General features: G+C 43.6%; 2 protein-coding genes across 3 annotated transcripts; one reads left to right on the forward strand and one right to left on the reverse strand.

The window, feature by feature from the left end:
• Window positions 1-2015: 2015 nt before the first annotated feature.
• SLAMF8 (SLAM family member 8) lies at window positions 2016-7472 on the forward strand. Its single transcript, XM_025172887.2, has 4 exons — window positions 2016-2337; window positions 3090-3398; window positions 4844-4960; window positions 6701-7472. The coding sequence occupies exons 1-4, from the start codon at window positions 2022-2024 to the stop codon at window positions 6748-6750; spliced, it is 792 nt and encodes a 263-aa protein (XP_025028655.2). The 5' UTR covers window positions 2016-2021; the 3' UTR covers window positions 6751-7472.
• Window positions 7473-7484: 12 nt separating this feature from the next.
• On the reverse strand, window positions 7485-25548 carry LOC103063756 (NACHT, LRR and PYD domains-containing protein 12-like). Of its 2 annotated transcripts, none has more exons than XM_025172889.2 (10): window positions 25384-25548; window positions 22738-22807; window positions 20736-20902; window positions 19856-20033; window positions 17750-17815; window positions 15165-16908; window positions 13674-13760; window positions 12225-12395; window positions 10877-11044; window positions 7485-10297 (listed from the first exon to the last, which is right to left on the reverse strand). In XM_025172889.2, the coding sequence occupies exons 2-10, from the start codon at window positions 22769-22771 to the stop codon at window positions 10219-10221; spliced, it is 2694 nt and encodes an 897-aa protein (XP_025028657.1). In that variant the 5' UTR covers window positions 22772-22807; window positions 25384-25548; the 3' UTR covers window positions 7485-10218. The 2 variants fall into 2 exon arrangements, with proteins under 2 accessions (XP_025028657.1, XP_007437819.1); XM_007437757.4 differs by lacking the exon at window positions 25384-25548 and adding an exon at window positions 24989-25354.
• Window positions 25549-25801: the final 253 nt, after the last annotated feature.

The raw sequence follows: 25801 nt of genomic DNA on the forward strand, positions 1-25801 counted from the left end.
ACGGATTCACATGGGGTAAACTGTATTACACAGCAGGCACCCCGCCAAAAGGAAGTGACTTAGCAAACTGCAGAAAGCTGGTGGTGGTGCTAGATTTTCCTGTTCCAACCTGACCGTGCTCCCTAGCCAGGGTGAAGATCTGAATTCGGTTTCAAGTTAACCGTTAAGAGTGGCCGAAATTTGGCACAAGGGGAGCTTTGGATGAGAATCGTCCAAGTGATATTCAGATGTAAAAGACCTAAGAAGATTTTGACCTTCACAAAGCCCAAATCGGGGGGGGGGGGCGGGGGGCTTTGAAGTTTACACAATTTGCACATTTGCAGGTCTGTTTACACGTGTGCAGGTACCTGGAGAACCATCGCTCTAAACCTGTCCGAGCAGATCAGAACAGATTTATTGACTGTCATCGATCAAAATGGCATACAGTAGAACAAACACCCAAACTCATAAAATATTACCAGGTAAAATCGATGACTAATTGGACAGTCTTTCAAATCTAATTGACCCCCCCCCCCCGGCTTCCGTTCCGCTCTTACCGTTGAACAAAATTTTGCAAGCTTCTTTCCTGGTTTTTTGGAGATGTACGTGCTCCGGAGAAGAATGCATTCTGTTCCTTAGGACAGCCAGCGTAATTACCCACCGCGTTAAGATATTTTGGAGGTAAACCTTGGGAAAGTAGTAGAGAAAGATGGGGCATACGCCAGAATTTGGTACCTCCCATCCACCATGTGGTTTTCTTTTTCTCTCTCTTTTTTTTTTTCCAGCAGACAATTTCGTTCTGAGCCGGTTGAAAGCATGAGATCCACAACATTGCGGAAGGAATCACCAGCCCAGTGTTAGAATATACCCATTTTTTCTCCTTTCTTGTTTTCCCCACCCTTGTCGAACCCTCAACCATTTATATTTTCTCCCGACAGAATTCCAGACCCTTTTAACTTTGTTTGCTGTAATTTGGGCTGATTTCCTTTTTTTTTTTAACCCAGGGTCCTAATCCTGCTAGATTGCTCTTTCCTACCAGGCAAGAATCTTTCTGATCTTTAAATCTCAGTATTCTTGGTGCAGAAAAAGGGTGCTTTCCTGGAACTGCTGGATTCCCCTTTCCTCAAATTACCATGCTGGCCAAAACAATGATCAGAATTAGAGTGTTTCTTTGCAGCTCTGCCTCTGTCGTTTTGGCTGTTCTTCAGTTCTGCTTTCACCAGCAGGCGTCAGAGACATTGTGAGAGTCCCTAATCCTTCCTTGAACTATAAAAGGGGATTTCCTGTGGAATAGTCAGGCGCAACCCATCCATCATGGGTTTTACTTTCTCCTTTGCTAATTTCTTTTCTGCTCCTGCTGCCTTCCCGAACAGGGCTGGGATGGCTTGGATCCTCCTTGTTTGGATGATAGCTTCAGGTAGGAGGAATCTTTGCTTCTTTAAAAATCACCAAAACAGTGGGGAGAGGAGGAAGGTGGAATGGCCTGCCCCACGACTTATGGGTATGTTTTAGGGATTCCAGCGGACTGCGCCTTGATTGACTCCAGGGAGGATCTGTAGCTCTTCCAAGCTCTGTTGTCCATCTTACCTGTAGTCTTCCCCTTTAACCTTGACAAGCTTACTTTTTTCCAGACCATAGTCTATCAAGATCATTCTGAAACGGTACCCCGTATTTATGGAATATGGCTTTATAGAAATGAGAGCTAGATAGTGCTAGAAAGCTATGTCCACACGTTTGAATTAAAGCATCCCTGTCAGATGGATGTCTGGCAATGCTTCCAACGAGGGGGGAGCCCACTGTCGGTGTGACCCATCTTCACCTACTTAAAAAATCTCTACGTGGTCACCTTTTTTCATGGTGGAACCTACTCACCTCCTTCAATCTCTCTTTATTTCTTCCTACCTTTCTCTGCACTCCTTCTACTTCGCTGGACTTGTCTGAGCCCAGAGTTCCCACCAAGCAGAACAGAACAGAATAGAATTACACGTACCTTGACGTGAATATATATTTTTTCTGTTTCTCTTGTAGCACTACTCTTGTCTATGGCCTACACACCAGAGCAGGTCGTAGGAGTTGCAGGGAGCTCTGTTTTCTTGAAAGCAACCCCCCCTCCCAACTTTCACGTCCGGGAAACCATCTGGCGTTCCCTGATGCCTTCAGAAGAGTTGGTGGCCACCTTGTACAAGGGAAGAGCGGAGATCCAGTATCAGTCCCGCTTCTACGGAAGGACTCGACTCCACGATAACTTCACCTTAGAGATCCATCCCGTGGATTTGGAAGATGCCGGGGTCTTCTCCGTTCTCCTGGTGGACACCACAGGAAAGATGAAGCAACAGGCGTTTGGCCTGAAGGTTTACGGTACGGTGAGCTGTCCAAAAAAAGCACATGTCGGATCACCTGTTTACGCATCTATTTTTATTTCTGGTTTTAAACAAGGGTCTGCTTTTTCTCTTCTCCCCCTTCTCAAATCTACAGCCGGGGTTAATCCCATTGCTGTTAATATTATGTAGATGATTTACTCCATTCTTCATTGATCTAACAATTACAGTTCTCTGGACTGATCGGAAGCTTGAAGCTTCTTAAAAGGTCTCCGCTTTCTTAACTAGTGGGAAAATGTAAGAGCTGCATTCATATCCTATGCAAAGGTTGCTTGAAGTTAACCTTGGTTAGTTTTTGAGGAGGTCTGTGTGTGAAATAACAGCCTGTGCTTGGTGAGTTTCGACTTGGGGTGTCAAATCAAGCCTAAAGACTTCCAAACAGAGGTCACAGATGCCTTTTCCTGACAGCCAGGCTGCTTGGCATCAAATCAGATCACCAAAATGATGAAAATATCTGGAAGAAGGGGGCATCTTTTCCTGGCATCAAAAAGACATTAATACAGAGTCAGGGGTGAATCATGTCATCCTTCAAGTCTTTTTCTGTGGATTAACAGAGTCAGGAATTTCTGCCCCTTGCATTGCACTGCATTTTTTAATTTTATTTTTTAATTTAATGTTATTACTTTAGATTTCTAGGACAAACGCCACCTAGAAATGGGAGCCGGTGATGGAAATAAACATTATCCCCTCCCCAGGTTGCCACCTTCCCTGATTTCTCCTCTCTTCTCCCAGATACGGTTTCTACGCCAGTTATCCGGGTGTTTACCGAAGAAAGGGACGTCAATAGCTCCTCCGAATCCTGTACGCTGTTTCTGACCTGCTTTGCGGCGAGCAGGACTAACGTCACTTACGACTGGGCCGGGCTGGGGGGCCAGAGCGGGCCAAGGCCGAAGCACTGGCTGATGGAGGAGGGCCGAGTGCTACGGATCAAGCTGGACCCCGAGCGAGACCTTCAGGCAAGCTACACCTGCACGGCTTTTAACGCAGTTAGCCGTAAATCAGCGGCCATCGACCTCCGGGACACCTGCCAACGAGGTTCAGGTACGTGTCGGATACGGGGGGCACCCTGAAGCATCGTTCCTCAGCGGGCACCTTCACAAGGTCCTGGGGCTGCTCCTTCTCCATGCCCTAGAAGACCCCGCTCTCAGCCACGCACAGGGACCCCCCGCGCTTCCCCGAATCTCAGCGATTGCAGAAGAGTTTTTCTTTCAATCCCTGTGGATTTGTTTCTTGCAAGCACACGCCTTGAGCATTTTAGGTGCTCTCAGAGGGAGAGAAGGGGAAGAATGCCTTTTGGAAAGAGTTCCTCTGAGCACATGCAAAGGGCCTCTCCTGGCCTTCCCAGCAAGGCGTCCGGCCTCTTAAGCAAGGAGCGATGGGTGGCAACCCACCTTTGCAGATCTGTGGTGTAACCTTGCAAACCCATCCCTCTTTTTTAAAGTTTTAATCCTTTGCACACCTCAACAGGGATAAATCCCTTGCTGAACGTGGTGGGGTTCATGTCCACGCCCAAGCGTGCAAAAGCATGCCCGAAGGCAGTGCACCAAACTTTTCCAGCAGTTCTTATTCAACTGATGTCTGGAATTTCTTTCACAGCAGGAGGAATTTGGGGTGAAATTCTCCAGGGCTTTCACGACACAAATTTTGCTCCTATGGATACAGTGACCGACAGCCGTTTATTTCAAGAAAGCGGGCCTTTTGATTTATTTTTCCAAACCTCGCATTCGTCCTTTATTTTGGTCATTTTGCTTTTACCGTACAAAGAGTACGGCTTAATCCACAGTCGGGTTGCAAAAATTCTTTTTAACACTTGCTTCTTATACTGTAACTTTGTAGCTTGTTACGCTTTTTAGATATTTTTATTAGACTGGGTGTTTTTGTAAAGTTTTTCCTGGTTTGGCTCTTGAATTTCCCTTTGTAAAGCAAAGTTAAAAACATAAACAATTACATTTTTTTATCCTTATGAACCTCTTTCAGATATTTACCCCTTTTTTGGGTTGGTCCTCTATTTTTCCCAAGAAAATATGGTCACCGTAGCCATGGAGCTTTTTCGGATTGGGAAATCCGAAATATGACCAAATATGGTCAAAAGGTCATGGAACTTTTTCGGATTGGGAAGTGTAGGAAGGCTGTGGAGGGATGGAAAAGGAGGTCCAAGAAAACAACAGTGTTTGGAATCAACCGTCTCTGCCTTATAGTCCGCTCAGAGAAATTGGAGAAATTCAAAAGAAATTCTCAAGCTCCCCGAGCGTGAAGCAGAAAAACAGAAGCCTCCTTTCCCAGGTGCGAATGCGAGGTTTGGAAAAATAAATCGAAAGGCCCGCTTTCTTGAAATAAATGGCTGTCGGTCACTGTATCCATAGGAGCAAAATTTGTGCCGTGAAAGCCTCCAAGGCCTGAGAAACTGCAAGAAAAAAAATTGGACCCACCCAAAACAGTCATTCCAAGCTGAGCTTCCTTAACTGTTCATGTTCTGTTTCTTCCAGAAGGTAAGACAGAGACGGGACTGAGGTTCAGGGATGTCCTCTTGATCGTAATCCCGGTGGCCTCCTTCTTCTTCTTGCTGGCAGCCCTTTTGTGCGTGTGCTACAAACAGCGCTCCGGTAGGTTGCTTTCTATGACGAGATTCCCCTTGTGACAATCCTAGGTTTCTTTTAACCATGGTTTGTTGAAAGAAGCATGACCACAAACCAAACGAATAAGGGCTCAGCTTAAAGCAGGGAGTAAAGCAGGATTGCTTCAAAAGTTGGGTCGGAATGGGTGTCTACCTCAGTTGGGCATCTCCAGAGGACTACAAATCCCATCCAGCAGCCTGTCTAGTATCCAGAACATGGAAGGGCTGGCCTAATTTTAGAAATTTTTCAGAACCCAAACTCCTACTTCTTCATTCATTCATTCATTCATTCACTCACTCATCACAGCTTTATCGCAACTTATTTATTGATCATATATGTATAAGCCGCCCATCTCACACAGTGACTCTTATTTACAACCCTTTAACTTTGTCGTTATTGCTGCTCTATCAGTTTTATTTATTTATTATCAGTTCTATTTATTAATAGGATTTTTTATAGGGTTTTTCCCCCACAAATTTGTTCTATGCATCTCCCGTCGCGTTTAACCTTTATCTTATTAATATTATATCATGGATGTTTTAAAGTTTTGGAAGATCTTGTAAGCCGTATTGCTTGCAACAGCTTTCAAATTTAGTAAATCGATACATCTCTGGTTATGACGAATTGTAAAAATGCGCACGCATGCATCTTTGTCCACATTTTAAAAAAATAAATAAATACAGAAATGGGCCAAACATCAAGCTAACATTGGAAGGGCACTAAAAAATTGAAGCCTGTTCTTATTCAGTAGCGAGAGAAGAAACTCATTATTTTAGTTTTTAATGTGTTCAAATAAATTCTACCAACCAACTTCCTGGAAGGATTCTACAAAAATGTATAATTAATGTATAAATGTTTAATGCTCCTGTATGTTAATATCTTTTCTACCTTGGAAGATATTATTATTTATGCATGCATTTGGTTCTTATTGTATTTTTATACCATTTTTATTGTACTTTAATTAATATTTATTTGCTGCTGTTATTGGAAACCTCCCAGAGTCACTTCCTCGTGAGTTGGGTGGTGACCAAATTTGAAATATAAATAAATAACAGAAAAAGAAAAACAAAATGAAACTTTTGGCTAAAGCCTCAGTGGGAAGAGAAAGAGAGCAAGAAAATAAATATGAAACTCAGGAAACTAAAATTAAAACTCAGAGAGAGAAACTTCAGCTTCACAGCTTAGGGAATAAGAAATATATTATTCAGACATGGAAAAGATACTATCTGGGATGGGGAGAGCCCCCGAAAAGAGAAAAGCCTCTGAAAGGGACTTCAATCCTCCCCATTTCACATGAGAGAATTGTTTAAACCAGGGTTTCTCAACCTTGGCAACTTGAAGATGTGTGGACTTCAACTCCCAGAATTCCCCAGCCAGCCCTGCTGGCTGGGGAATTCTGGGAGTTGAAGTCCACACATCTCCAAGTTGCCAAGGTTGAGAAACCCTGGTTTCAGTTGCCTCCATAAAGCAGAATACAATGTGCATAGATTAAAGACATCCATAAAACCAGTAATTTAAATCTTTAATCCCATATCTATTGACATTTTCAGCTGATATCACTCTTCCTAGATGAAAGGGTGGGGTTGAACCAGCATCCTAAAATTTAAAGGGGGGAGTCCAATTGGATTTTGGGGGGCCAGCTATTCCAAATTTGGGGAGAAAGCCCCAATTCCGTGCCCTCTGAAAGGGCATCCTTAAATTTAATCTAAATGTGATGTGTCTTTACAGGAAAGAAAATGTCGTACGCGGTTCCGGGAAATGAACCGATCCCTCTTTAGCTAATGGGAAACGTTGACCTTGGATCTGTGGCTCCGGCGGAGAACGTGGAGGGGGTTTTGTGGGAACGTGCAACGTGTAAAACTGGGAAGAAGTTGCGTTTTGAGGAAGGAATGTCCCTTCTACTCACCCTTGGGGCATTTTGAAGAACGTTACGGATGACGATGATGATGAAGATGAAGATGATTTGCTTGGAATTCTGCTGAGAAGGACTTTCTGAAAGTTGAAAGTCACTGTCCAGCTGTGTGAACTACAATTCCCAGAGTTCCCCAGCCAGCACAGCCACTGCCAAGAATTCTGGGAGCTGGAGAGTGCCCTCCAGGTCTGCGAACTACAAATCCCAGAGTTCCCCAGCCAGCACAGCCGTTGTTGCGAATTCTGGGAGTTGGAGATTGCCCTCCAGGTTTCTGTGGTACAACTCCCAGAGTCCCCCAGCCAGCACGGCCACAGCTGAGAATTCTGGGAGTTGAAGTCCAGTGTCTGAAGAACTTCCCAGGCTGTGCTTAAGCATAAACCTCGTTTACAAACTACAACAGCTGGATTCAACACACACACTAAGCCCAAGCAGATCCAAGCTAGCAGGTTGAGTGAAACCAGCTTGGATGTGCAAAGGAAACCAAGATGAATGTGAAGAAAGGAGTTTGCTTCGGGAACAAATCATGTTCTTCAAAATCTAGAACAGTGCTTCTCAACCTTGGGAACTTTAAGATGTGTGGACTTCAACTCCCAGAATTCCCCAGCCAGCCTGGCTGGCTGGGGAATTCTGGGAGTTGAAGTCCACACATCTTAAAGTTCCCAAGGTTGAGAAACACTGATCTAGAACCTCTTTTATCTGCTCCCCTTGTACAGAAGCAAATGAAATATTCCTCTCCCCAAAACGAAATGCCTTGGCATGCAATCCTTTCGAGGCAGCTGATTCGCTAAAGATTGTTCCCCTGAAAGTACAGACCACACAACAATTTAATTTCTGGGCAAAAACTCTAGCAATTCCCATTTTGTTTGAATCAGTGGCAAGGCGAACGCATTGCTATTTTTAAAGGGAATAAAAATGGAAGCTACCCTCTTTCTAGCAAATTGGGGAAATTACTTTAAAGTCCCCGGCCTCGGGACTTTTACAGGAGGAAACTGAGGGATGTCGTATCACCAGCATATGTTCAGTTTCACTTTTGGGTTCTGCAATATTAATGTTTCTCTCCAAAGGTAGAAGAAAACTGTTTTTTTACAAAAGCCTCATTTTCTTGTGCAAAATAGCACCATCTCCTGGCTTTAATTAAGGGATCCTTGGTTATGTTTTGTGAACAAATGCTTAAAAAAAAAAAAAAAAAACGAGAGAGAGAAAGTGTCCTTATCTTTAGGTACCCCTGATTATCTGACCACAAAATAGGAGTTGAAACAGGATGCTTCTAACATTCTCTTTTCAGCATCTTTGCTAGCAAAGCTATTTAACAAAAACCATCTTCTGGCTGGTAGCTCTCGATACAGGTAGTCCTCACTTAATGACTGTTGTTTAGCAACTGTTCAAAGTTACGACGGTGCTAAAAAAAGTGACATATGACCGGTGCCAGAAGTTATGACCATTGCAGTGCCCCCATGTTCACACGATCACATCCAGGTGCTTGGCAGCCAGCTCACACTTATGACGGTTGCAGCGTCCCAGGGTCACGTGATTGCCATCTGTGACCTTCCCTGCCGGCTTCCACCAAGCAAAGTCAATGGGGAACCATGTGATTCGCTTTACAACCGTATGGTTCATTAAAGACCACATGATTCGTTTAACAGCTGCGGCAAAATAAGTTGTAAAATCGGGTCCGGTCACATGATGAATCACTTTACGACCGCACCGCTTAGCAACCTAAATTCCGGTCCCAATTGTGGTTGTTAAGTGAGGACTACCTGTATACAAATCGGGCTGAGAAGAGGGTGAGGATTGGGAGAGGAGCGGGACCAAGGATTGAACATGATCCTGGAGATTATAAAGACTCTAGAAAGAGTTCTGGAACTGTACTTTATTGATGGAGGGTATAATAACTGGAATTCCTGGTGCGGTTTTGCTATTGTGATGGTTGTTTTAGCCTGGGGTGTCTGTGTTGCTCAAGGTTTTTAACTGTTTTTATTGCTTTGGGCTTTGTCTACTGCAGTGGGTGGCTATAACAAATTTCAACAAAATAATAACAGTAGCAAGAACAACAACTCCATTTCATTGTTACAGAGTAAAATAACAATTTTGAGAAGCTGATCAAGTTTCTCTCTTCCTCGCCTTATGCCAAAGAGAATCAAAGTGGGGCAATCTTGAGTTTCTTCCTCACCCTCTTCTGTTTTTCAGGGCTAGGCTGATATTTAAAAAACCGCTCTTGCATTTCTTCTTCAAATTATCTTTGCACTCCTCTACGGTACAGAAAGCTAAGTCCCCAAAGAACTAACCCAGGGCCGTATTGTGCAAATTCAGCTACGATTTCTTCTTTCGTTGACCTGGGTCAACATATTGTGTGAATGCAACTAGCCAGGAAAACAGGTGCTCCCTGCATCTCACGTATACAAGACCAAAACTGAAAGGCTGGAAGGAAAGTGAAATTCTGTCTCACCGTGGGAATTGGCGCCGATTCTCTGATCAGCAAACCAACTTGCATTCAGAATGGTGTTCCTATTTCTATTATTGATTACGGTTTATCATTTCTTACCAAGATTTCTACACTGCCCCATTCTAGAGTCTCTTGGAAGCGGTTGAGGAAAAAAGGCAAGGCATTAAAAACAAACCAAAAACCATTTAGATATAAGAGGCAAAAATATCCTACCATGAAAGTGACATTCATAGGGGCAGGCCCCAACTAACCCCCCCTCCCAATACCTTATCAAATAGCCATGTTTTAATCACCCTGAGAAAACCCAACAAGGAGGAACGGGTCCAGAGGTGTGAAGGTGAGCTATTCCATAAAAGCGGGGCCACCACAGAGAAGGTCCTATTATGGAGTCCCCTTGACAGTGAGATCCTCCACAGCTTCTTCTTTCTGATCTCACTGGATGGACAGAGTGATTTTGGAGCAGGGGGACATGAAGATATCCAGGGCCTAAACCACGTCAGTCTTTCAAGGTGATAACCAGTACTTCAAATTTTACTCAGAAGGTGATTGGTGGCCAACGTGGTCCCCCTAAAGAGAGGTGTTATATGGGCAAAATTTAGAGGCACCCATAACTATCCAGGTAGCCAGGCAATTGTACCAGCTTTAGCATCTGGATGGGTCCCCAAAAGTCAAGATGGCAGGTGGGATCAAACCCCTGACCCATTTTTATCTGAGTGTGACGTGCAATGCATAAGATGGAGCAGAGCTTCCACACACAGTTGCACCCCCTTCTTGAACTTTTGGACCCCCTCCTGCAGATGCCCTTCTTCAAAGGCAGGTAGGACAAGTTCAAGATGTTCCTTCAAAAGAAGAAATACAGTAAGGAGCTGAAAACAGGGACTGGAGAGGACTTCAGGACCTTAAATCTCGCTGGCTTGCCATGTTTTTCAGCTGTTCCTCCATCTGCGGGCTGATATCAGTCAAGTTCAACCTAGGAAGAGAACCGGAAGAGGAAATACAACATGCGATGAAGCTGATGGGCAGGTCTTTAGAGAAAGAGAAGAGGAGAAATAGAAAATAGCGGCTCGGAGGTTTGGAGGTTTAGGCCAGGGTTTCTCAACCTTGGCAATTTTAAGACGTGTGGACTTCAACTCCCAGAATTCCCCAGCCAGCCAGGCAAAGGTTGGCCTGCTACTTATATTTTTTTCTTCCTTTTTTGCTATATCTTTTCCAACTCAACAACTCAAAAAGCCTCCACAGCCCCATGGATTTCAGATCACTCCAGCAATACTATTTAAGTGCCCAAAGAATTATGACAGAAATACAGACAGAAAAGTGACAATCCTTCACCCCAGATGTTCTTGGCCACTCACTCACCCACATTTCTGAAACGCCAAGAATGGCTTCCTTCCTTGAAGACTGCTCCATTTTATTTTCTACACCGTACCTGATGTCTTCAGCAACACACAAGTCAAGACCCCATCAGCCCCACCTCCCAGGCCCAGGAATCTTGAGGACTAGCGCCTTGGGAGACCTTTATCGGTAGGTGGACTTTTTCCCACGCTCCTACCTGATCTCTTGAAGAGAATGACGCTCTTGGATGAGCTGACGAAGCTCGGGAACACATCTATCCGTGAGTGGATTGCTACTCAGATTTAGGCTGACCAGGCTGGTGTTTCCAGCGAGAGCAGAACGCAACAGCTTGCAAGAAGCCTCTGATAAGCCATTTTCCTGGATCCTGCAGAAGAGGAATCACAGATCAAGTTCTTGCTAAACTTTCGCAGCGTGAAAAGAGTCTTATTCAAGCCCAGGCCTCCTTGGAAAACTTCCCAGCAGGGCCTTTTCATCACTGGCACCACCATTTTGGATTTGTTTCTCCATAAAATCCCAACTAACATAGTTTTAGGACTGTGCAGCCCCAGGAAACACAAGCCTATGCTTCTCATTTTTTAAAATCCCCAAATAATTGTCCGCTTCCCTTTTTTCCCCACGTCACATCCCTGAACGTCCATTGACAAAATCGGGGCATTCTTTTTCACTCTATAATGCTGGAATGTATATATGATTTTCTTTATCAAATACTGTTTTCCTGGGAAGAAAGAATCTTTGTATTTAGGATCTCAGAATAAGGAAAAGTCAAGCTCCTTGTGACTGTGGAATGCAATACATAGAATGCAATTCATACATTTTGAAAATAAAGACAGGGCTTCATCAAATCAAAATCTTTTTAAGATCGTAGATCGGAAAAAGGGAAATTAAAATATAAATGACAGAACATAATTAAAATTAGTGGCTTCTTATTCACCTGGGGACTATCCCAAATGCACTGGAATGTGCGTGATATCATTAAAGCTTAATTAAATTCTAGTTTCATTAAAAGCTCTGAGTTCTATTAAGAGGAAAATCTCTGTTCTTCAGTCTTTTCTCCTGACTTCTATTTTTGTTAACATGGATACTTTATGCTCAGAAATTCTCTGGTTTTAAAGTTTTTTAAACCCTCTGTACTTTGTTATTTTAACATGAAAGTTTTTGATTCAGGAATCCTCTGATTTTAATGATTTTAGAGACATCTGATTTATTTTTAGTCTTTCAATTGTACTTCCTTTATGGAAGAGTTCAATGTCGTAATTATTTGCTCATTGTCTCACCTTTGTGGGCTTAATTTGCCAATTAATAGAAACATTTCGAAAAGACGAAGACCTGATAAATCACACACTCAAAAAAACAGTTTAGAATTTTTTTAAAAAAATGAACATTTAGAGACATCCAAGTTACTTAGAAACTAGAATCTGCTAGGTTTCAGGTGAGAGATGACTGAATGAAGGAAATAAGGAATGTGCTGAATAAATAAATAAAAAAATAAGCTTGTCTGAACATTCAGGGCAAACCCAAAGCAGTGTGATTTGATTGATACTTACATTAATTTCTGAATCTTGCAGTCTGGATTTTGGAACACCTTTAGTAACACTGACAAACCGTCATCTCTTAACTTGGTTTTGCTCAGATCAAGATTTAAGACGCTCTTATTTTCTGAGAGGGCTGAACAGAGAACTTCACAGCAGTTTCTCGTGAGCCTGTTCCATGCCAAGCTGAAGAAAATACGGAATTAATTACGTACAATAATATTTATGCACTTTATGAATCTCGCCTTCTTTTCTAAAAAGGAAGTTTCTAGTCCACATGTCCCATACAGCACAAATATATCTAAGCACCTGAGCATGGAATGTATTTAGTTTCGCCTGATGTTCCTAACCATGATTTATTATAATGCTTCCAGCAGCTTTCCAGATATGTTGCTATATTCTAGATCTGTGCCAATGGGATCATAGTAAGCCTGCACCATTTATCTGTCTGCTTTAGGGAAAAATGCTTGCTTTGATGTATTTTTCTAAGGTTATTTAAAGATAAACTCTTGGCAGAAATAGTGACTGGATTAGACCTATATTGGGTGGCCAAACTATCTTTTTAACTGCCTTTTAATTTTTAGAGAGTTCCGCACACTTATGGCTGGACTGGGCTATTTTTTAAAGCAGAAAATCCTTTCTTTCTTTGGCACTTCTTGGAATGACATGTGACCGTGAACCACTATAGAATTGCTTGGCCATTCCAGGAAGTGCCAAGGACAAAGTGTCTAGCCCAAAAGGAGCCTAACAATCTAGCACACTGGATTTTCGAAAAGTTAAAGGAAGGTGGAAGAATGCTCTGAGTTCCCACATAACATTTTGAAAAGTACAATTCAACCCACACAGTGGATTTTTTATTCCCTACAGAGGAATGGACGCCAGCCAACCTTCAACCAGCTAGCACGCATTCTGCCATGGATCTATCCGGAGCAAAATATCCATCAGGCATTTTTTAAGGTTTCCAATTCCCAGACAGCATATCCAAGAATTAGATCCAATGTTTTTCAGTTCACCATTTAACCAAACAAACAAAAACGTAAAATACAGCAGGCCGAAGTCAATTTCATTTCTATTATTATTACCGTTGGTTGCCCAGTCAGCCAGATGTTTAGACTGGATCTGGCATTTTTATCCATCGATCGAGTCCTTCCCAAGGACTAGGGATAGGCAGATGTTGTTTGATGGTATTAAAGGTATTGTGGCAGGATATAAGCTGTTCCCAGTAAAGCTGTCTTTTGCAATTGACTGGTGGTGATTTTGTCAATATATTATTATTATTATTATTATTATTATTATTATTATTATTATTATTTACACAGTCAGCCAGATGTTCAGACTGGATTTAGCATTTTTATCCACCTATTGAGTCATTGTCATCATCATTGCTACTACTACTACTAGTATTAAATATGCTGTTACACCAACTCCGAACACACATTTCTGAGGAGCAGACCATTACATTACCTAAGGCTCTTGAGCTGACATTGAGGATGCTTTAATGCAGAAACGAGATGTTTCACCGCTGAGTCTTTCAGGTAATTATCTTGAAGGCTGCGAGGAAAAAGCAGAGAAATTATCCAGACAAGAAACGAAAAGGGGCCCATCGAGCTTTTTGAAGATGTAATATCTCAATTTCTGATTCCTTTCTGATAGGCCCTGGATATCTAGGAGAGAAATTCTCCGAGAAGGGACACCCTTGAAGTCAATTATTTTTTTTCCTTTGATCCCCCTGCACATTGCCGCAGTCATTTCACCGAAACTTCATCATAGCTTTTATATGTTGCTTTTCCATGAAAAAAGATCAATCAAACCAGTATCTGCAGGGAGGTCAAAAAAGTCAAGATGGCACCCATGGCCACATGATTAAAAGGGGTGGGACTTTGATTGTGATTGCCAGCTTGACTGCCTTGGCCCCCTCCCTGAAGACACACCTGGAAACCAGATTTACTATAAAAAGGAGGAAAAATAAATATATAAGATAGAGAGAAAAGGGGATTTTCATGTTCTCGGACCCAGATACATTCAGCTTAGGTATCTCTGAACAGGGCCTGGTGTTGATTTATTTGTTTTGGCCCAGAGAATCCCCAACTTGAAAACTGGCGTGAAATTTCGCAGAACTGTCCGTTTTTAAAACGAAAAATACACATTAGGCAGCTGAACCAATCAGGGCCTGCCTCTGAGGGTGCAAAGCCAATGACGGCGCTGGGGCAGTACTGAGCCCGCCCCCTCGCCATTCCAGAGCACCCATTGGCTGCGTGGCCCCAAAGGAAGCATCTGATTGGATCCGATGCTTCTTGTTTATATTTTAGGGAATCTTTTTCTATAAAACCACAATGTTCCTATTACATCTGCCTGGCTAGCTAATGCAAGTGAAGGAGGAAAAGATAGAAAAGTGGGGGGTTTTCCCCCACTAAAAGCGGGTGAGAGGTAGAAAATTCCTTTCCTGCATCCCCGCTAAAAGTGTGAATTCTCCGGATGACAATTTTAGACGATTTGGTTAAAACAATACAACTTCTACAGGTGTGCAAAAGTATTGAAATGTTTCATCCAGCAAACTTTTAATTTTAATTTCCTTTTTGTTCCCTTTGTTTTTCTTCTTCGTTTGTTTTCGTTCCCTTTTATGTTGTCCTTTCCTTTTCCCTTCCTTTCTCAAAAACGTGTTTATAAACTTAAAAAACGTTTCATTTGAAAAGGACATCTTTGGATTCAGGCTTAGATAATTGCCCTGGGTGCAGGGACCGGGCTGACCCCCGACTGGGGGATCGCCTACCCCCATTGAGTCTCCATTTCAACTTTGAAGGTTGAGTTTAAGTTTCTGAGTGCCAGAAATATATTGGAGCAAAATGGAGAACGTTAGTGGAGAGCATTTCCCTTTCATCTGGAAAAGTGGGAATGCTTAAGGCAAGTTGGAGAAGGCTGCTAGGTCTTCCTACGTTGACATCATCCCGCAATTACCTCAAGTCTTGTATGACGTGCAAGTGTGGGGACAACTTCTCCAATCCCTCGTTCTGGATGTAGCAGGAATTGAGGTTCAGAAGCTCCACGGTTTGACAGTGGCTTAGGACATAGGCGAGGATGGTGCAATCAACGGACATGAGGTAGAGATCAGAGAAGTCCACGCGAGCCGAATCGCCCATGAGTTGCTGCACAAGTTGGCCATTCTGTGCCTCGAAAAGGATATTGAAAAAATTCATGGCTTTTCTCTTCCCGCTCTGAGTCGTATCCCTCAAGAGCGCTTTCCAATTCTTCTTTTTGAGCCAACCGATGACTCTTTCACTAGCCACGGCTGAGAATTTCCCCAGAATTTCTTCCAAGGGTGCCCTGGTGTTCTGATGGGACAGTCCGGACAAGAAGCGAAAGAAAATGTCATAATCGCCAGTTCGGTTGCTTTGGGCTAACCCGATGGTGTTTGAAAAATGACTGTCTTTGAAATCCAAGTAATGAAAGAGGGCAGCAAAAAACTCTTGAATGGTGAGGTGAAGAAAGGAATAGGTGACCTGGAGAGAAGAGATGCCAGCTTGGACGTCTTCCACCACAAAGGCTGTGAAGAGCGAAGGCCACGTTCTTGGCGCCACTTGGAAGGCCTCCAGGTCATGTTCATCGAAGACAAGCATGCCAGTTCTCAAACAATGATCAGCCAAAAAGCCAAGCTGAACCAGCAACTCCTCAACGGAAGGACCTCCAGTGAAGTCTCCACTATGATGGTCCATCATGTGCTTCATGTAACTTACAAAGAGTTGAGTTACGGTTTGAGGGAGAGGATGGCGTTGACCGGAATTGGAGGTAAAATAAGCTTGAAGGGCCGTGCAAGTAATCCAGCAGTAGGAAGGGTTGTAGCAAAGGGTGTAAAGAACTTGGCTATCCCTCACGTGGGTCAAGGCCTTTTGGGCGATCTTCACATCCCCAAAGAAGTTGTGGAAATATTGTTCTCGGTCTTGAGCAAGGAAGCCCACAATGCTGGCTACCCTGTGGAAGACCGCCATCTCTAAATGGGCGAGTTTGGTCGGACGGCTGGTCAGGAGGATTGAACATCCCTTCAGAAGTGTTTCCTTGAGCAAGCTTGCCACAATGACATTGACTGGTTTCACATCTCCTGGAAGGACGCAGAATTCTGGAGATTGGTCATTGCAGAGATCTAAAACGCTCTTGCTCTCATCCAGACCATCAAAAATGAAGAGGAGTTTCTCGGGGTCCTGAAGAATTGCCCCAAGGTGGCTGTGTAATTGGGGATACTCCGTTTGGAGTAGGGCTTCCAGGCTGGTCTGCTTCAGAGAATTGAGGTCTCGGAATTTGAAGAAGAAAACAAAGGTGAATTTTTGGTAGTGTTTCCCTGTGGCCCAGTCATACACAAATTTTTGAACAAAGGTGGTCTTCCCCACTCCAGCTACTCCGCTCACCATCACGGAGTGGGGCGTACGGTGTGACCGACTGCACCAACGGAAAAGCCGGTCGGGGGTGATCCGTTCCAGGTCGGCCTGGACTTTGTGGCGTAGGCGATATTCATTCACTTCTCCAACAGCCGCTAAGGCTTCATGTTCACACATTTTCTTTCTCCTGAAGTGGGCATCTGAGACCACCTTTAGCTCCACGTAGTAGTTTTGGATGGGGAAACGTCGTCCCTCAAACTGAGCTCCTCTGGTACTTCTGCTCAGGGTTTCTGTCTGGGCATGGAGGCTCTCTTTGAGTTTTTCCTGAGAACCTGATCAGAGCAAAGCAAAAGAAAACGAGGTTTTAGGAGAGACATCCATGGGGCATTTTAAATTCTGGATGAAATAAAGTGGAGATGGGGGTTTAGCCTGTCAAAGAGATGGGGAACTTTTTTTGGTCTAGCACATGGGAATTCTACCGAAATCCACACCAAGCTGTTGCTAATTAACTCTGATCATTTCCATCCTGTTCACTTTGCCTGGGCAAAGGTGGGAAGAGATGGGGAATTGATTGGTCTGAAGTTCATTTTATACTGGATTCAGACAGGCTGAGAGTCAGCAGACCGGTTTGGAAACGGTCAGTATTCGAGGCAACCCAGGTGGACATTTTGGGTTTTAGCTTACTTCTGCTCCACGTAGCATAGCCCAGTGTTTCTCAAACTTGGCAACTTTAAGGCTCTGTGGACTTCAACTCCCAGAATTCCCCAGCCAGCATGCTGGCAGGAGAATTCTGGGCGTTGAAGTCCACAGATCTTAAAGCTGCCAAGGTTGAGAAACACTGACATAGGTGGCCACAGATTATGGGAGATGTTCAAAGCATCTGAAAGGAGCAGGTGGCCTATGTCATGGCCTATCCCTGTGACATGATCAGATAAATCTTAAATGCTGCATCTTTCAGGAAAACAGAAGGAGTTGGGTACATTACAGATGTACCTCCTCTTCCCATGGGAACCCTTTCATAAGCCATGAGGACCATAATGCAGAATGAGGAGCTGTTCTATGCAGAAAACTCTATGGTAACTTCTTTTATTTTCTGATTTTCACCACCTTCGGTGTTCAGCTGGAATTTGGAAGCGAATTATCTGTCTTTTGCCTTTAATCTTCCTCTAGTACCTTTTAGTTCTTGATCAAGAAGGTGTCCATCCCTGTTCAGAAGAACCTCCTCTAAAAGTTCTTGACCTTTGAAGGAGAAAAAAACAACAACAGTTGAGAATGAAACTCAGCAGAATTTCACCCATCCACTCCCTTTCTGGGATCCTGTATTTTGTTCTACTTTATTGAATTTTCAGGGATTAGCTCTCACCCTTCAGAGGTATTCAGAACAGTTCGCATAAGAATAATTATAGAGGAGTGTTGTCCAAACTTGGCCACTTTAAGATGAGCGGACTTCAACTCCCAGAATTCTTGGGTGGCTGGGGAATTCTGGGAGTTGAAGTCCACTCATCTTAAAGTGGCCAAGTTTGAACAACACTGCTATAGAGTATATGAAAGAAAAAGTAACACATTATATAGGATTCTTTTTAAATTAAAAAAAAATGAAATGTTTACTATTTTGTATTTTTCCCCCTTTTTTTATCGAGCTATGATTACAAACATTATCAGGTAACTGAATGAACATAAATCCAAGATGCACAGAGAAAAAAGCTATAGAAAATACCAAAAAAGGAAAAAACCAACCCACTAAAAAGTAAATAAAGAGTAAATAAAGGCTGGCTGGGGAATTCTGGGAGTTGTCCACTCATCTTAAAATGGCCAAGTTTGGACAACACTGGTCTATTGCTATTGAAATAAACCATAAAACCCTTCCAAATTTGATAATGAGACCTCAGAGGCAGGGAGCCTATTTTTTTTCCTTTTTTAATTGATTTCAATTTGCTTTATTTATTTATTTTAATTTTATTTATATCTCAAATTTGCCACCACCCATCTCGTTAAAAAACGACTCTGAGCGGTTTACAGAAAAGACAGTAATCATTCAACAGCATAGGGGGGCTCAAAATCAAATTCAATTACGTCTAGGCTACTGCAATGCCCTCTGCATGGGGCTGCCCTGGAAGACCATTTGGACCCTTTATTGGGTCCAGAACACAGTGGCGTGGACAAGGGTGGGCAGGTCATGATAGGCCAACATCACCCCTCTGCTTTGTGAACTGCAGAGGTTCACAGTAGGCATCTGAGTGCAATTCAACATGTTGGTTACCACCCTTGATGGCATATTGGAGAGACCGCCTCTCTTCTGTGGTTTCTGGCCAACCTACTCCAACTCCCATCAATTACACAATGTCACCTGGGGGAGACCTTCTCTGTCAATCTGCCCTCCCCCCACCCCAAAATTTCAACAGCTCCCATCCTATGTAAGCCCTTGAAACCTGGCTGTTCCCCCAGGCCTTGGGTCGGAGTGGGTGACGGACCCCTTGTGTGATGTTTGGGATCTATTAGACCAGGGTGGGTGGTTTCTCCTCTAGACTTTTAGGCCATGTCTATCGTGGCTTTTTTCCTGTTGTATTTTGTAAGCTACCCAGAGTCAGACTGGGTTGGCCTTTTAATTAAACAATTAAATCATCTCAGCAGAATATACTCAATGGAGGCCTGCAAGGAGATGGTGATAGAAGACTGGCTGGGCTTGAATCCAAGTGTGTTTTGTAGGTACACCTACAAATCTGACCTTCAAGGAGTTTTCCCTTAGATTTAAACAAAATTGAGACAACTATAATTTCTACCCCTTATCTCTGGTTTTTACTTCTATGGTCTTCATTTCTTTCCTGCCCATCTGTCCTAGGGCACCCCTTTATGTACCCAAACATGGCTATCAACTCTTTGTTCCAGAGTCGAATATCCTAAATGCCTTCAGCCTGTCCTTGTAGGACACAGCGTCAAGTCCCTGTATCATTTTTGGTGCCTTTCTCTGGACCTTTTCTAACCTCCCAGTCTGGTCTCCAGCATTAGACGCAACATTCCTGGCACGGTCTTACCCGGGCTGAGCGGAGAGGAATAATTCAAGGCCTCCTCCTTTTTCTCTTAGCCAAAACCCAGAACAATCCAGATGTTCCATGTTCCACTTTGGCTGGAACTTCTGCCAGACCTCCAAGCTACAAAGGATTCGTTTTGTGCCCGTTCCCGGTAGATAGGTTCTTTGATCCAGGGATGCCAAAGCCCTGGGGAATGCCTTGCCAGTTTCATCTGCCTAAGGGTAGCCGGAGCAAAGAAACAGTGTCTCACCATGGCATGAGAGTTCTTCCACCATCCTGTTGAGGTTGGGATGGGACCATTTGCTCCTTAGGCTATAGAGACACTTCCAGAATCCAACTGCTACCTCTTTGGTCTTTCTAAACAAGTCCTCAACCATCTTTTTGGCACCCTTGGTTGAATCTGTAGACTTCTCCAGCTGGGCATACATCTATGGTGCCAATGAAAAAAAAGGGGGGGGGATTCAAAGTTTAAGCATGATCCGATGCCACAGATCCCAGATGAGCGAGCTGTCTCTGAGACAGGAGCCCATTTCTAAAACGTTCTTCTTGAGGCTCCCCAAAACACCCAGCAACTCATTTCAAGTCATACAGCAGCTAAAAATGGAGGTTCTCGGACCTTCCTACGGCTCCTAACCGTTTATAGCAAAGGGTTTGCCCTTTTCAGGTCTAAGTCCATATTTCGACTTGGCCTCAACATTTAGGTAGGGCCAGGATGAAAATGTTAGACTTAATTAAATGTACAGTGAAAACTAAGTAACATTCAATGAAAAAATATGCTTATTTGCCTGTCCCATTAAAAGATACAGTTTGGCAGCAACTTCAAAAGGGGTGCTGGGGCGGGCAACGTTTTTGCCCATCTTTGGAACGGTGCAATATGCAAACAAGCCAACAGAGGGCACACCTTCTGCTGCTCTTCCCATTCCTGTCCTTTGCAATGGCTAATCAGGGCCAACAGAGGGCAGAATTTTTGTGTCATTTGCAAGACAAGGATTCAGGCGGATCCAGTGGAGGCAGGAGGATCAACCCCAACCCCCAAAATTAAGAACAGTTCTCCTATTCTGCATTGCCCACCCCCTAAATCCTCAGGATGTTCACCCTTCACTTTCTGATGAATGGCGAACCATTGGCACCTGAGCTTCTTGTGATGTGATGACCCTCCCTGTGATCAGCTCCTGGAGCACCAAGGTGATATCGTTTTCAATGACGTAGATCAAGTCTTGGGAAAAGTACTGAGTTAGGGTCATGAGCTGGCCTGAGGCAAAGGCGTCCAGCTGTTCACCAAAGGCTTGGACTGCACCTGGGAAAAGCAAAGAAGGCTGTGACACAGGAAGATCGGCAAGATGCGGTCTGGAGGTGGGGGACATTTGACTCATGACGTCACTGCAGATCCACTGGGTCTCTTAAGGGGGAGAAAGAGGTGGTGGACCAGAAGGAAACAGGTGGATCCTGGTGGAGGAGGAGGATAAGCAGACAGGGAAGAAGGAGCAAGAGTTGTGAACAGGAAGGAGGAGAAGAAGAAGAGGAGGAAGAAGAAGAAGAAGAAGAAGAGGAAGGGGATGGGGAAGAAGAAGAGGAGGAGGAGGACATAGTGAGGAAGAGGACAAATCTATTTGGGAAAATACAGCAGCTAAAGCAGCTGCAGAAACCAGGGCTGTTGTTTCTCTTGTAGCCAGAACAACTTTATAGAGCCGGCACATCGCTCAGCCATCAGAAGGGCAGGAGGAGGGATTCTCGCAACAGACCTGCCTTGCCAACCCAGACTGGATCATCCCAAGGTTCCTCCTCCACCATGCATCCTAGATTGTCTACCTGGGAGGTCTTGTGCAGGAATAAGAAGGAAAATTTAATGATATGTGGGAAGGACCTCGGGAGACAGGGCGAAGAGATGCTGCCAAGGGAACGGTCAGATAAGAGAGGACATAGCCCTCAGCTGCATAACGGATGGAGAAAGAGGCTCAGAAGGGGCCCTCCCTAGTTTCTTGGGCTGTAAAAAAGACAGGGGGAGAAGTGTACTTTCAGATTTCTGAGATTCTGTTAATGTAGCTTTCCAATAAAGCAGAATTAGCTCATCTGGTTGCGATTCCTCTCTGGTTAACCCCGTGCGGCCGACAGAAAACACCACTTTTATTCTGAAACACCAAAAGTTGACTTCGGCCAGCTCATCCACAGGCTAGCAATAGGAGGAAAATGAGGTTGTGAACTCATCCCAGGGAAATATTTAGTAGGATATCCTTGGATTGGGTCACGTGGGTGAGCCAAGGACCACTTGCCACCGCAAAGACCTGGAGCTTTTTGAAGGGAGGAGGATGAAGAATCCCAAGACCCTTCAGATACTTTTTCTCTTGCTCATTGTCCACCCCAAGCCACGTGAGTAGAGATATCCATTCCACCACTTGGAGAAAAGTTTAAAAACACCCTGCTGGGAATCGATGTCTAATCCAGCAGACGTTACAACAGCAATCTAAAAACAACCCCCCTCCTGTGGTTTTTCATGAGCTTTCATCTATCTTCAATTCTTTGATCCCCAGAGTAGAGTCAGAGAAGTTAATCAGTCCGTTTTTGCTAGTGAACTCTTTCATATATTTTTTATATATTTTATAAATTATATATTTTATCTGTAACTTTTATATTGATTCGGAAAGTGCACGTACAGGGCTAGAAAGCGCAAGTGTCTTCTTATGCTCTAAGGCCTAGAAGGCAGGTGTCCCTTCAGTGCACATTGCTGGATTTATTCTGAAAAACCAGAATAAAAAAGCACCTTTTGCCTGAATCTAGACAAAGCGAGTCCAGACTAGAAATGGATGAATTTGCTGTCTCTGTTACAATCAGCTTGTCTCCTACAAATGCTGTAAGACACTTATATGCTGACTTTCTAATGGTTTACAAGATTTACCTTTAAAAAAACAATCTTCTTCTTCTTCTTCTTCTTCTTCTTCTTATTATTATTATTATTTATTGGATTTCTCCCCTGCCCATCTCCCCCACAATAGGGGACTCTGGGTGACTTACAAAAATTCTAACTAAAAACTGTTAAAATACAAATGCACTGAACAAACTTACTAATAATTAATACAGGAAGCTTTTCTCTTTTTTCCAAACTCATCTCACACGTACACACACACAGACACTTACCATCTAAATTAGTAGTTCTGCTGCTAGAAATCATTTTGGGAATGATCAGCTGAAATCACTGAGTAAAACCCTAAAAAGAGAGAGAAAATCAGAACAACTCACTGCCCGTCTTGAAAAAAACCCAAATGTAGGCTTATTAGAATGCATTACCATTTATTCAGTTTATTCGACATTTATGAGAATTTCTCAATCCCCAGCTGAAAAACTGAAAATGATTTAGAAATAGAAAACCTTACCCTCTGGATCTTTAGCAAGATTTACACACCTAATTATTTATTTGGAGATATAAATTTGGAGATATATATTCCTGGATCAGAAGGGCCTCCGCACGGTCACTCATGCCCTGGTCACCTCCGGGTTGGACTACTGTAATGTGCTCTACATGGGGCTACCCTTGAAGAGTATCTGGAAGCTACAGCTGGTACAGAATGCAGCAGCACGGACAGTTCTTAATGCCCCTAGGAGGGCACGTATAACACCCCTGTTGCGTGAGCTGCATTGGTTGCCAGTTTGTTTCCGGGCCCAATTCAAGGTGTTGGTCATCACCTTTAAAGCCCTTCATAGCATGGGACCAGGTTATCTGAGGAACCGCCTCACCCCGGTCATCTCAGCCCGCCCCACTCGGTCCAGCAGAAGGGGCAGGTCTGCTGTAGCGCCCTGTCAAGGAATTTCGATTGGTGGGGTCTAGGCAGAGGGCCTTTTCTGCTGCAGCGCCCGCCCTATGGAACATCTTGCCGCCTGAGATCCGGGGTGCCCCTCCCTCATGGCCTTCAGGAAAGGGATCAAATCCTGGCTCTGCCAGAAGGCCTGGGGGCCAGAGGGGGCCCCGCACCTGTGGAGATGGCTGGTGGGGTGAGGGGTTGTCCCCCCCCCCCAGCATCTTACAGGTTTTTTAGGGCCAAATTATAGGAGGTTTTTAGGCCATTTTTAATATATGTTTTTAAACTATTTATAGATTATGTCCATGTCTGGAGAGTCCTGTGTTTTTTCTTCTTTTTTATTATTGTGAGCCGCCCAGAGTCACCCATTGGGGGAGATGGGCGGCATACAAATTTGAAAATAAATAAATAAATAAATGGGACCTTGAAAATAAGAACCCTTGTTTCAACTCCTCCAGACAAGCAGAAGAGAATCTTGTAACATATAACTTTCAAAGTTTCATTCAAGAACAGGATATATCAATATTCATGCTTCTGTTGTTCACAGAATTTTTATTTTCCCCTCTCTAAGTTAGAGGCACATAATTCATGTCCCACCCAGGGAAATAAAATTCAAAGCTTGCTTTAAAGAAAATGTACAGGTAAACAGTTCTGTTATGGCTCTGGGCTTACAAATACCAAAAAAAGAAAAGAAAGAAAAAAATGATTTTGTGGTTATTAAAGTACAAATGTAATTTGAAACGGTACGCTAAATGGAGAGGCAAAACCGAATAGTTGAATTCACATAATATTCCAAGACAACCCTCTGAACTAGAAACTAACCCCATCTGAGCCTGTTTGAGTACCTCCCCAACTCTATAATTCTATGAAATATCTTTGCTGAGAAACAAGGCTCATACAGGTAACTATGTACACACCTTTGGACTTTTATTCTTCTTCCGCAAGAAGGAAAAATGGCCAGAACGTGATAAGACAGGTGTGGCCCTGGAAAGGCCATGCACACACAGCCATGATCATTTTGGTGGCAATCCTAGTCTAATTAAAAAAAACCTCACCAGTTTAGGACCAGACAGCCTAAATTTAAAACCCATTTACCCTAAAGCTTGCTGCATGATTCATATGTGATAGGAGAAATACACATCGGCTTCCCATCGTCTCTCTCCCTGAATTCCCTTATAACCAACTTGGTGGCCGATGTGAACTCATTTTTCCCCTCTTTTTCCTTAAACTTTAAAAACAAAACACTTTTTTTTTTAACTCTTTCCCTCTTGGGAAGATGGGAAAAGGGAACGAGATGAACTGAGGCTGACTTTCTTCTTGTAAGAAGAAAACATTAAGAAGAAAAAAAATCTTCTTTTAAGAAGAAAAAAGGTCTGAATCGCTCAAACGTAGACCTACATCATATGGTCTGAGCTGATACTATTTATTTATTTTTCTAATTTATAGGGCCGCCCATCTCATATATATGACTCTGGGTGGCTTACAGATAAAACAATGTAAAAAAAACAAACGGTACAATTTAAAACAATAACAACAATCCTCGAGCATATAAACATTGTCACAAAAATTCATAAACGTCACAAAGTAATTACCTCCACCAACAGCATTCAATACAGCATTCCGTACATTTATACAGCGTGGAAAAAGATCTTCAGCATTTCTCACGCATGTCCATGCACGCTTTTAGCACATTACGAAAAATACGTGATCCAGGCGCGACTGGATTCAAATTGTCGGTGTGGATTTGTGCTCCGTGGGAACAAGCTGCTTTCAAACCAGATCTCCCAGCTGAGCCCCTCCACTGGCTTTTTTGATGCCCCCAACCTAGTGCAAAAGTAACTTGCATGGTTCAATCGGGCACGCTCTCCCATTGCTGGCCCGTCCTTGGAGAATAGAAACAAGGAGGACTGAATGGTGCAAGCGTGCAAAGCAGTTTCTCGGTCCAAGTTCCCCGAGAAGGTGGCAAGTGATCCAGAACAATTCTTACCCCAGTTGGCTTGTCGAAAGCTGCCTCATTGGTTTCCCTGCCAGGGAAGAACCTGGACTGCTTCGTAGGGCAGAAAATCACCGCTAAAGAGATCAACTGGAACGAAGTTGCTTTTTCAGAACCAGGAACTTTCCTTTTCATTTATTTACATTAAGCGGATATGTTGCACTTCGAGCCAAAAGAGCCCTCTGCCGGCAATTGAAAGAAGACAGATCACATCTCCAAATTCCTTTAACTTCCCCTAGGAGTGCATTACACATTTCCACTCCCTGGGCACACATGGAAAACAGCCCCCTCCCCAAGACGCTCAGCTCGCGCATTTCCAGAGAAATGCATTCCCCCTCCGCTAAGAAGGTAGCGATGCTTTAAAAAGGAGCCCACGGTGGCACCGCTCTGGGGCCTGTGAAGTTAGTTAGTT

This window comes from Python bivittatus, unplaced genomic scaffold (assembly GCF_059951505.1).
Source record: "Python bivittatus isolate LINGU-HERP-01145 unplaced genomic scaffold, Pbiv_v1 ctg000180_np1212, whole genome shotgun sequence".
In the NCBI taxonomy this organism is placed as follows: domain Eukaryota; kingdom Metazoa; phylum Chordata; class Lepidosauria; order Squamata; family Pythonidae; genus Python; species Python bivittatus.

Excerpts from the sequence above, each read along its gene's own strand:
- SLAMF8 (XM_025172887.2), top strand. The coding sequence starts at position 2,022 with ATGGCCTACACACCAGAGCAGGTCGTAGGAGTTGCAGGGAGCTCTGTT. Across the intron at positions 2,338-3,089 it reads GTTTGGCCTGAAGGTTTACG|ATACGGTTTCTACGCCAGTT; the intron begins GTACGGTGAGCT and ends CTCTTCTCCCAG. Across the intron at positions 3,399-4,843 it reads CACCTGCCAACGAGGTTCAG|AAGGTAAGACAGAGACGGGA; the intron begins GTACGTGTCGGA and ends TGTTTCTTCCAG.
- LOC103063756 (XM_025172889.2), bottom strand. The coding sequence starts at position 22,771 with ATGATTTCTAGCAGCAGAACTACTAATTTAGATG. Across the intron at positions 20,034-20,735 it reads TCACATCACAAGAAGCTCAG|ATGTATGCCCAGCTGGAGAA; the intron begins GTGCCAATGGTT and ends TTGGCACCATAG. Across the intron at positions 11,045-12,224 it reads TGCAAGATTCAGAAATTAAT|GATCCAGGAAAATGGCTTAT; the intron begins GTAAGTATCAAT and ends CCTCTTCTGCAG.